This window comes from Crocuta crocuta, unplaced genomic scaffold, assembly GCF_008692635.1.
Source record: "Crocuta crocuta isolate KB4526 unplaced genomic scaffold, BGI_CrCroc_1.0 scaffold55, whole genome shotgun sequence".
NCBI lineage: Eukaryota > Metazoa > Chordata > Mammalia > Carnivora > Hyaenidae > Crocuta > Crocuta crocuta.
The window spans coordinates 816,291-828,613 of record NW_027530512.1 but is presented as its reverse complement, the minus strand read 5'-3'; the positions used below and the strand labels follow the sequence as shown (position 1 = coordinate 828,613).

Below are 12,323 nucleotides of genomic sequence, written 5' to 3'. Positions count from 1 at the left end.
ATTTATATGAAATCCTAGAATAGGTAGAAGAAGAAAAAGAAAACCTCTGGGGACAAAAAACATATCAGTGCTTGACCTGGGACCAGGAGTGATATATTGACTTCAGAGGAGCATAAGAGAAATTTTCTGGGGTTTAAAAATATTCTATATCTTGTCCTTGGTGGTAGTTACTAGAGTTTTTGTATTTGTGAAAACTCATGTGTCTTATTGTATGTAAATTATACCTCAGTAAAGTTGGGTTTTTAAAGAAAGATTTAGACATTTAATTTAAAAACAAGTAGACAAAACCAGTGTTAGAAAAAAATCTCCAGCTTAAAAAATTCCTTTGGGATGATGAAAAGTTCTGGAGATGATAGTAATGGTGGCAGACTATACCATCTGTGAATGTACTTAATGCTGCAGAACTCTACACTTAAAAATGGTTAAGGGGCGCCTGGGATGCTCAGGAGGTTAAGCCCGACTGGATTTTGGCTCAGGTCATGGAACTCACGGTTCATGGGATCAAGACCCGGCGTTGGGCTCTGCGCTGACAGTGAGGAGCCGGCTCGGAATTCCCTCCCTCCCTCTCTCTCTCTCTGCCCCTCCCCCGCACTCACTCTCAAAATAAATGAATAAACTTTAAAAAATGGTAAAAATGGTAAGTAAATTTTATATTACATGTATTTTATCACATTTAAAAATGTTAAAAAAAAAAGAAAACAGCTATGAAAACAAAAATCTTAAGGAATTAGGATATGAAAACAAAAATCTTAAGGAATTAGGATATAAAAGTTTTGTTTTGTTTTTAAGCTTAAGATGGCATGTACTTTGTGCCCCTCAAAAATATCTTGTAAAGAATTAAGGCAAGGTCGCATGGGTGGTGTCCGACTTTGACTCAGGTCATGATCTCATGGTTTGTGATTTTGAGCCCCACATCGGGCTCTGTACTGACAATGCCGAGCCTACTTGGGATTCTCTCCCTCTCTCCATCTCTCTGACCTTCCCCCACTCACACTCGCTCACTCTCTCTCGCTCTTTCTCAAATAAATTTAATGAAAAAAAATGAAGGCAGAGTCTAAAATGTTACAAGGGTTTAAAAATTACAATTTCTTTGATCAAAGGTAAAAATGCTTAATTTAAGTATAAATGAGGAATGTCTAAATTGTTAACATGAATCACAGCAAAGATCAGGATTCTAGCCTTGAAGCATTTATGCTTTGAGTGTCATATGTGAATATAAACTAGACAGTATTACCTGGCCAACTGTCCCTTCCTGTAATTCGGAGTATCCCAACAATTGTATTTCTAGACCTGAATTTAGACTGAAAGATGTGTCTCTTAAATTGCTCTGCCCTTTTGGTTTCTAGTTAGTGATTGCCTCCTGATATTCTTTAGAAACCTATTACTTTTTTTAATTTTAATGTTTTACTTATTTCTGAGAGAGAGAGAGAGACAGCGTGAGCAGGGAAGGGTCAGAGAGAGGGAGACACAGAATCTGAAACAAGCTCCAGGCTCTGAGCTAGCTGTCAGCACAGAGNATTTTCATTATCACGGCTCTTCATTCACCTGTTTTCATCAAAATAAAACGCATCGTAGTTTCTGATGATATTGGCAGGAATTTCTCAGCCAGGAAAGAGGATGCTATCATTTGGAAATAGGACTGCTGTCTTGCTTGGGAATTTGCTTCCACTTCCTAGGTTTTGAGAATAATGGGCAGTTAAAAGATCTACATGCCAAAAAGAGTTTATAATTGGCCACATTTTTATGGGAAGTAGATGTCTTTGTAGCATAGTGAGTAGAGCTGGAAATGGAGAGGAATGGAAGCTTCTCTGTGAACATGTTTCAAGGGGGACAACATTTTCTCTTTATGGTTCATTCTGTTCTAGGTAAGCACCACCAGGCGAGTGAGACCCAGAATGTTATTGCATCAGACAAAGCCGAAATACCAGTTGTCCATGAACATGAGCACAGCCATGACCATACACAGCTGCACGCCTACATTGGCGTTTCCCTTGTTCTGGGCTTCGTTTTCATGTTGCTTGTGGACCAGATTGGCAGCTCCCATGTGCATTCTACTGATGGTAAGTGGCTCCAGAGCTTTCTGGTCAGCGCAAGAAATGTGCAGTTTAGAAAGTCACAGATGATTAAACAATTCTGTATGTATCAGTGGACTTAGTGCTAAAAACTCTGGTCTTTCTTGGGTTCTGGTGAACATTTTATTCATTTGGGGGCACTAGTGAGTTGTGACCTATGGTACAAGGGGGTGCTTGGTGGGTTATTCATCTTAAAGCTGCCTCAATGAGAGTCTAGCACGGAAGTTCTAAATGTTTTTGTGCCATGGAGCCCTTAGGCATTCTGAAGCCTGTGGACCTCTTAAATGCTTTTAAATGTGTAAAGCATAATGCATAGAATTGCAGAGGAAGCCCAATTATATTGAAATACAGTTCCAAGACATTAAAAAACTTATGATACAGTAATGTATGTCTTCTTTATTGATGCATTAATTAACAAGAGATAATATATTTAAATCCTATGCAAGGTGGAGTTAAATTTTATTTTTTAGGACATTAGCATGACAGCTTTTGTTGCTTAGCTCAGCTAAAAATCTTAAATTGTGAGACGGGCTTTAACAAGGCAACAGAGTGTCTTGTTGAGCATTCAGTTGTTTTGGTTGTTTGTTTTAATGGTTACTAGTATAGAGAATCCTGATTCACAAAGATATTTTCTTACAGATATACTTAAACACAATCTTAGATTGCTTTCCAAACAAAGCTAAACTTCTCTCAACTACAGTTCTCTAAGACTTAAATTTAATTCCGGATATAGTAACTTTTTAAAGACATTTTTAAAATATTTTTAATCTATTTTTTTAAATATTTTTTAATCTATTTTTTAAAGTAAACTCTACCCCCAGCATGGAGCTCGAACTCACAACCCCAAGATCAAGAATCACATGTTCCACCAACAACCCAGCCAAGTAACTTTTTTGTCTTAAGATCAATGAATTCATCTTTGGCTGGGTCAGCATCTTTGATATGGTTTGTATTAAATTTAATAAAAAAGGTTCTGATCCATAATAGAAATACATTTGGAAGAGCTGCATCAAACTCTTGGGGTTTAGTGATATAGGGATTTATAGATATCTCTTTTCAGAGACACTGACAGAGAACTTTGCAGGTAGGAACTGCTGGAGGGCAGTCCCCAAGGGGGACCCATGACTTGGGGGCCCGCGACTTTTGCTGTCTAGTTGCCTGGATGCCCGTAGGCCAAGAGTTACTGAGAATTTCCCTGCTCTGTCCCATGAGCATCTGCAGACAAGAAGGCTATATCATGCAGGGTAGTGGTGTTATAAGCCCTTAATTTAAAGTAGTGATGAGAGAAAGCAAAAATATGAAGATATTTACAACTGTAAAAGAATATGAAATGATCTGATTACTATTGGCAATAAAGTAGAGGTAGTGCTAATATTTAGAGTGTATTGTCTATGTTCACAATTAAAGGAAATAATAGATTTCAGTTAGAGGTTAGTAAAAATTAAAATGCAGGGTCTTTTCCAAGTTAAAGTCACAAGCAGCCCCTGCATTCTACCTGTGTTCTTCTGCGTGGGCCCCCCAGGTTAAGAATCCTTGGCCTACAAAAAAATCAGTGGAAAAGCAGGCAAAAGACATGAATAGATAGTTCATAAAACATTATTAAAATGGTCCTTAAATATATGAAAAGATGTTCCATTTCACTTAATGCAAATCAAAACTCTGCCAACATGTTATTTCTTAACTGTCGGGCAAAAATTCTAAAGCTTGACTATACACTCTGTTATCAGAGCTACGGTGGAACACGCCCTCCTCTATTGCTGTGGGAAGGCAAAACTGTACAGCCCCGCAGAGGAGAGCTTGGCAATATCTAACAAAACTGCATTTGTATTTACCCTTCAACCCCAAAATCCTATTTCTAGGAATTGATCCTGATAATACAGCTCCAAGCTGAAAATACACATGCATGAGATTATTTAATGCAACCTGATTTACCACTGTAATACCACTTACATGTCCAGTCATGGAAATTGGTCGAATGAAGTATGATGAGTGCACATAATGGAGTTCTAGGTAGCTATGGAAAAAGAGTGAGGAATCAGATCTCTGTGAATTGATGGGGAGAGATTTCTAGGAGATCTTGTTAAGTGGGGGGAAAAAAGCTGAAATGTAAATTAGTTTCTATCATGCGCTACATTTTGTGTAAGAAAGAAGAGAGGATAAAACCAGATCAGTTAGACAACAGAGGTAGTTACCTGTAAGAAGTGGGGGCGGGCAGGGTAGAGGAGTTTCAGGGGGGCATGACATTCCCTGGGCATGCCTGTTTAGTATAGTTTTGACTTTTGGACACATGTTGATATTCCTTGTATTCAAAAGATAAAATGAAATCAACAGGGATGGGGAAACCAACTGAAACAGATGAACGATAATTCAAATGAATAACAATCACAGTGAGTTTTAAAAAAACTAATTTAAGTGACTTATGAATGTCGTATTTGACTATATATTTTTAGTTTTGGATGGAATGGGGAGGAGAAGCATAAACAATTACTGAATTCTTTATCAGGCTTTGCTTTTTGTAATGGCTTAGGTGAAAACAATTCTGAAACTGTTTTAGGTGTATTATAGGATTGAGCAGATGAGAAAGTATGTTGGTGTTGGTGGAACCAGAGTTCTCCCTGTGGAAGAGGGGACATACAGATAGGAAATGGGAAGGCCAGAAAGAACCTCAATAGGGCTGGACTGGAATTGGAGCTATTGGACTCATGATTTCTAAAATGTATATGTGTATATGTGTGTATATGTGTACATATATACGTGTGTGTTTATGTGTACATGTATGTATGTCCTAGCTCTGTCTGCAGAGAGGGCCTAGAAGTAAAGACATCTCACTAGCAATGAGCATACCAGGGCTCTTCAGAGAAATGGCTGATTCCAGGACAGGGACAGGGTAAGTACAAAATGAGCTTGGAACATCTAGTGCTCCAAAAAAAAAAAAAGTAGGAAGGAAGAAAATGGAAATTTGTCACAGAATATAGAGCCAGCTTGAAGGGGCTCCCACCGGCCAGATCTAGGACAATAGGAGCTCCAAAATAATTAAGAATAGTAACAAAGCATAAACTATTGAAAACATGAGGCTCAATGAGCACATCCACGTGAGAGAGAGAGAAGAGAGGAGACTTGCTTACAATAGATTGCTAAAGGCCAACTTGTAAATGCGGAAAGTGTGCTGGCATTAAAAAATCATTTTTGCAATCCTCATAGTAAAAGATGGCTCAGGCCAGAATCACCAACGAATGTTACATCTAGGGGATAAATTTTGATTTGCTTATTCATTGCAAGGGAAAAAGAAGTAACTAAATGAAGAAATCTGATAATACCTTGACCAGATGATCAAAATTAATGTCACTGCTATCTGTTTTCAGTGTGGGCAAATAAGTTCCTATCAGACCAGCTTCCTTACAGATAATTATAAACTCTGGGCATATTTTTTTAAAAGCTACTACCAAAAGACACTGGAGAGTGACCCAAAGCAGGAAAATTCTAGAGGGGATTCAACCTGTGGAACAGGGTGAGTTCCTATTTTTACTGCTTTTAAGCAGTCAGTGCCCAGTGAGGTAGCTAAAACTGATAGAAAATTCCGTGTCTCCGGCCTAAGGAACCAGAGGACAGAGTTCAGGGTAACTACAGCCACTAGAAGGTATACAGCCCCACATTTTAAGTATAAAGTCTACCCAAGTCTGGCAATGCTGTGAACCATTCTTTTGTGAGCAGACTCAGCTAAAGGTGAGAGAACTCAACCGGAATTTGAGTAGCTGCCCAAAAGACAGACTTTGCAGTTTGAGCCAAACCAAGTTACTTAAAGCACAACACAAAATCAACACTCTTTGAAGGAATATAATAGAATCCAGAGTATCTACAAGATAACACTCACAGTAACATCCAGGATATAATCCAAAATTCACTCTCCTAGTAAGCAGCAGATGTACATTCTGTGCATCTAGATTTGAAGTCCTGAGAGGCAGCACCTGAAGAGTGTTCCATCTGAGAATGTATAATCTAAGAACACATCAGTCAAACCCAAAAAGGAAGGATCAGTCTGTTAAAAACAAGAAAGGCTGAGGAAGGGACCTCTATTCTTTAAAGATATCAATATCACAAAAGTCAAAGGCCAAGAAAATGTTCCAATTAAAGGGGACTACAGAGAAACAACTAAGTGCATATTTGATCCCAGACTGGATCCTTCCTGGGAGGGAAGAATGCTCTGAAAGACTTTCCTGGAGAGTTAACAAAATTAGAACAGCAAGAGAGATTAGAAAAAAGTATCAATATTAAATTTACTAAAGTTGATAACTGTGCTGTGATTATAGAAGAAAATATCCTTTCTCTTAAGGAAATATGGTTTGAAATATCTAGGGGTAAAGAGTTATAATGTTTGCAACTTACTTTGAAATGGTACAGAAAAGAAAGTGTGTGTGTGTGTGTGGTGTGGATAGAAAAAGAGCATGAACACAAATAAGGAAGCAATTGGGGCAAAATGTTAGACAGCAGGTCGTTCTGAGAAAGGAGTATGTGAATGTTTGTTGAACATTCTCAAAACTTTCTGAAGATTTGAAATTATTTCCCAACAAAAGTTCTTTTCAGAATTCATGGAATTGAATTTTGCCTTTTTAGTCCAAGGGTATTTTTTGTTTCGTTTGTTAATCTTGCATTTACTGTTACTTTTCAGTATTTTTCCATGCACTTTTTTTTTAATAGTCTTACATGTATTGGGAAGTTGATTTAGACGTAAATGGTTCTATTTGTGCATTTTTACCAAGTAGCAAATGAGAAGCACCCTCTGGTTGGATGGAATCTGATTTCCATCTGCATCACATAGTTGCCCACAGTGGCCTCCATGACATCTTTGCAATTCTTGTCAGTTTCCATTTTAAATGCATCTAAAGGCCCCCTAGTGCCCGATGATACTATACAAAGAATTAAAAATAGCATGTGTTCCTTTAGCCCTCCTCCTATTTTATCTTTTTGAGGTCACTGTTTTTGCTGGCTTTCCTGTATCTGGTAATCTGGTTTTACCAATTATCTGCAGGGGTTTATCTATTATTAAATCTCAGTAAAAATTTGTTTATTACATTTATGTTGAAGTAGTCTTTTCCTATAGATTTATAAAAACTGTGTTTTAATTGTAAAGCCTCTAATTTCTATTTAAGATGCTATTTATAACTAGAAAAGTCCAAACAAGCTTGTAACACAGTATAATATGATATTCTTCACAGTTTGGGGCGTTATTGAAATATTTGTTGTCTCAGACCAACCAGGGGCTTTAGCTCCCCTTCCTTGCAGTATTTTAATAAGAAGATAATTTTGTTTTTAGTAAAAAGATAACATGTTACTTTACTTGTATGTGTTTTCACCCCATTGTAAACCATTCTTCCTATGTGCTGCGTTCCCCCAGAAGATTAAATCCCTTGGAATTTATCTGGCCAATGTCCTTCTGTCATTTCATCTGGCATTTTGATGTCCTCATCTTTAACTTTACATTGTTTGGACATTATTGACTTGCTGGTATATTTCCTGTGATAGCAGGAACATTCATACAGAGAAATAGTTTTCTCCCCTCTCTAATAAGGACGTATTAATTAGCTACTGGCTTTCCGTTCCTGTGCAACATCCTGTAAGACATGTGAAAAGGAAATGGAAAGAAGTGGAAAATTCACTTCTGTGTAGTTTACAGTCAGTCCGGGGACCTGAGACCTATTTGTGTGAAAACAGGTTTGCATACCTCAGGTGGTGACATAGAAGAAACTGAAGTAGTATGTCCACTTAGGCCTCTTGGTTTCTAGGCATGGGGAGCCTTTTGAGCTGGAATTGATCTTTAATTCTTTCTTAAGGGAAATGGCTCTAGAATTAGACTTTGAACGAAGGCTGGGTTTTGGATTGAGGAGCTGAGAAGTTACGCACATGCCAAGAACTAAAGACGAGAGATTTGAGGAAGGGAGAATGAGAATATTTTGTTAGAAGGTGTTAAAGAAGCTGGTTCATCTGGACTGAATAGTGAGAAATAAGATGATACCAGTTGATAAAGAGCGCAAGAACCTACTGAATAGAGCATTTTGGACTGAATTTGATAAGCAACAGATCCTTAGTTAACTGGCACGTCAGAAGGATGGTGATTCAGAGATGAATCCGACAAGGATGTGTGAGGTGAATCAGAGTGGGGAGAAATGAGAGCTAGGGGAGACCAGCTGGGGTCCTGTTGCTAATTCAAGTTCAAGTTGATGAAAATTTAGGTTAGAATGATGGCGACGATTAAATGGAGAAGGGCAAACATGATAGACCTTGTGGTCTTAGGATAAAGCTGAAGTTGCAGGAGGCTAGGGGTGAGGAGCAGGTAGGCAGTGACGATTCAGTTGGTCTGGAAAAAAGCCATGAGAGGCCACCGAGCACTTTCCAGGGAGAGCTGGAGGGCCAGGGGTGCAAGGCAGCTGAGGCAGTTAGGGCTTCCATAGTGTCTGTTCAGGGAAGCCTGGGGCCAATGAGAGGTTCCCTCCTGCCCATCTCTTCCAGGACAGGGGAAAGTGCCTGAAGCCTGTCGGGAGGAAAGACAGTTGGGAGGAGAATAGAATCTAAGAGCTTTCAAAGAATTCTTCCACCTCCAGGTCAGTGTTCTAACAGTTTCTGTTTCACGTTGCTTAATGACTGACTCGCTTCTTTTTACCTCAGATCCAGAAACAGCGAGGCCCAGCAATTCTAAAATCACCACCACGCTGGGGCTGGTCGTCCATGCTGCAGGTAGGGCGGGATTGCAGCGAGAGCCCTTTCTCTCCTGGCGCGCCACGGGAGGCTTAGCGTGACCATCCCAGGGACCACCCCCAGGAAACGCTCTTGGGCTGGCCTTCCGGGAGAGGGTTGCACAATGAAGTTCTCCAACCCAAGTACAAGCCCTGGTGTACTCAGTGTCAGGGGTTTGCAGGCTAAGAATGGTGTTTCTATTTTTTAATGGTTGAAAATATTTTGTAGCACCTGGAAATGACATGAAATTTAAAGTTTAGTGCCTATAAATAGTTTTTTGGGGAACACAACTATGCCCACTTGGTTACCTCTTCCCATGGCTGTCTTTGCACAGTAATGGCAGAGTGCTGTGGCTGCAGGAGAGCAAATGGCTTGCAAAACCTGAAATATTTCCTCTCTGGCCCTTCAAGAAAAAGTTTGCTGACCTCTGCCCTCGAACCTCATCAAAGAGTTTTGACAGTTTTATACTGAATAGCCCTGTTGCTCAGTGTACACCTAACGTTCTGCTTGAGGCAGAGGTGGGCCGGACACTGCAGAAGGCTCAGCATTGCTAACTGGGCATGCCTTAGTATGATCCCCAAAGACCAGTCCAGTAGTGGGATGCTGGGAATGACGAAGGCATGTGAAAGGTGGCCCACTATTACCTCGCCTTTCCGGTAGGACATGCTTTTCTGACAAAAATTCATCCAGCCATCCAGTATTTACTTCTGATGCATAAATCATGTCTATAAAGTTGTAGTATTCTTGTGTTGTGTTTTTACATCTACAAGATGTATATTTGCTTTCTTTGTAATCTTTGATATTTCTGCTATTACAGTTTGATTAATCAGTGGATTATACTTCATAATACTTTGTGTATACTTACACACTTTATAACTTTTCTAATAACAGCCAATACGTTGAATATTTGGGGCCAGGTGCTAAGCTGCCTACATATGTTACCTCATTTAACCCTCATGAAAACCCAAAGAATACATACTTCACTGAACCTGTTTTAGAGATGAGAAGGCTAAGGTTGAGAAAGGTTAAAGAACCTTCCCAGAGTCAAGTGCAGGTCTACCTGACTCTAAAACCCACATATAAGAGTACGACACGAGTATAGCTGCTGCTGCTGCTGTTGTACTGATCGTGTTTTATGTTTTGTTTTTTCCAAATTTAGCTGACGGTGTTGCCTTAGGAGCGGCAGCCTCTACTTCCCAGACTAGCGTCCAGTTAATTGTGTTTGTGGCAATCATGCTGCATAAGGTAAGTGGAATCTCAGTGAAAGACCTGATGCTGAATATATTCATAATTAAAATTTCTCTTTGGTCGTTAACATTTTCCTGGAATGGGAAAGTATTTTTAGCAGTTTTCATAATCGCCATTCCTTTGAGAACAGTGGACTAGATTGAAGGCACTTTTTTTATGGTCCTCTATGCAAATTATTAAATTCTGTACAGGTTTCTATATTTTAAAGTAATTTTTGTTCATAAATATTTTTCTTTTTTTATAAGCTTTTCTTGACTGCTCTCTTGCCACTGCCTAAGAACCACACACACGCGCACACATAGGCTATTTTCTTAGCTTTGAACGTTAATTCCTAAAAGGCAGAGCTCAGTCTTGGTACCATGCCTGGTCTTTTTGGTGAGAATTCAGTCAAATGACATGTACTTCATAATATAGCAGCAATCCATAATTTCAGAGTAATTAGGAATAATCTTTCTTTTCCAGGCACCAGCTGCTTTTGGGCTGGTTTCCTTCTTAATGCATGCGGGCCTAGAACGGAATCGAATCAGAAAACACTTACTGGTGTTTGCCCTGGCCGCGCCTGTTATGGCCATGGTGACATACTTAGGACTAAGTAAGGTACGTCTTTTTCATTCCGAGTTTATCTAGACAAGTATCCAATTCTTTTGTTATTTACCAGAACTGATGGTCTTTTATATTGAGTTTTTCAGTTAAGTTACACCCTCACACTAAAATTGAAATTAGGGTGCCTGGGTGGCTCAGTCGGTTAAGCGTCCGACTTCAGCTCAGGTCATGATCTCACAGTTCGTGAGTTCAACCCCCACATTGGGCTCTTCACTGACCATGCAGAGCCTGCTTGGGACTCTCTCTCCCCCTCTCTTTGCCCCTCCCCCACTCGCTCTCTCTGTCTCAAAAATAAAATGATAAATAAATAAAAATTACGAGTAAAAACCAGTACAAGATAAGCATCTCAATTCCAAGGCTTTCTCTTCATAAATTTAGAGCATTTTCCTGTTCATTTAATTTGAAAATGTCTTCCCCTTCAGTTCCGAAAACATTTGCACGTGTATATGATCTTTCAGATAACATAACTTAACCAGACCCACTAATTTTATTTGACAGATGCATGATAAGCCACAAGGGTACATGTTTAATGTTTAAGCAGACACGTGAAGAGTGAGGGCCAAGCAGACAGCAGCTTTGAGGAGAACAGGGGATGAGCAGAGAGGTCTAGGTTCTCATATCACCCACCACATACTGAATATCCAGTTCTTTATCATTGCGCTGAACGTAACGTCAGACCTAAAGTAAGGTGTCGCTTGTCAGTTCTGAGCCTGGGTATTCTTCACTGCTGTTCGAGTCGGAACTTTCCCTGTCCACTGGGGCAGCGGGTCTCAACGACCGGTTGTATTTCATGTCAGCTGGCGGGTCACAGGTGGAGAATGTCGCACCAGACTGACTCCGGGCTCATTTGCAGACCTGCTTGCCCCCATGCTCCCTGAAGGTCACGAATTCTTCCAAGTGTCATTCAGTTCACAGCTGGTACCGCAGAACTTACAGTAGAAGGAACAAATGAGAAACGAGATGGTCAAAACATGGTTAAGTTGCCTTTAGTCAAGTCTGTTGATGTGGTTTGCTAAAAGAGGAGGTGTCATAAAAACCCTCCTTGATCATTTGAAGAACCTTTTCTTCTTTCAGTCTGTATATAGTTCCTTTTAAGAATTACCCTGTTTATCACTTCATTGATCATTGATCAGAGTCTTTAGAACTTCAGACAGAAAGGTGTAATTCTGGAAGCATGGGGTTACATATTACATCATGGCGTGCTCTTCTCTTAAATTTTTAATTGTCATAGTCCATGGGTCCACTTTTTTAATAGAGAAAGTGTGGAATTAATTGTGTCAAGATTGGCCTATAAGATGCTTCTGGCCTCTGCGAGCAGGTGCTGCATGGTGATTGCCACCATGTCTCAAGAACCGACCTAGAGCCTGGTGTGTTGGGGGCGTTTGTTAGCTATTAGTAGAATAAATGAGTGAATGTTCGAAGTTTAATGTCTGCATTAAGAATGCTGTTGATTCCATTGTAAGAATAATACGTGCCAGACCTGTTCAACCAGACTGGAAGCTTGAAAAAGCAATTGTGTGCATTATCAATAGTCTTAAACCCTTATTTGGAAGCTTCTATCAATAACAGACTCGCTCTGATCTCAAGAAGTCCCCAGTGTCCCATAGCACACCAGTTGTGAATACTCTGTGTTTTTTTTATTGGGATTTCTCCCTGACCCTGAATTTTAAT

The 12,323-nt window shown here is 39.7% G+C and overlaps 1 protein-coding gene across 1 annotated transcript in view; it reads left to right on the top strand.

Moving 5' to 3' along the window:
* SLC39A9 (solute carrier family 39 member 9) overlaps nt 1-12,323 on the top strand; it is a 45,695-nt gene that overhangs the window by 29,435 nt on the left and 3,937 nt on the right. The window contains exons 3-6 of the mRNA XM_077767100.1: nt 1,866-2,060; nt 8,733-8,801; nt 9,961-10,046; nt 10,512-10,646. Coding sequence (XP_077623226.1) covers nt 1,866-2,060; nt 8,733-8,801; nt 9,961-10,046; nt 10,512-10,646 — 485 coding nt within the window. The remainder of the gene's footprint in view (nt 1-1,865; nt 2,061-8,732; nt 8,802-9,960; nt 10,047-10,511; nt 10,647-12,323) is intronic.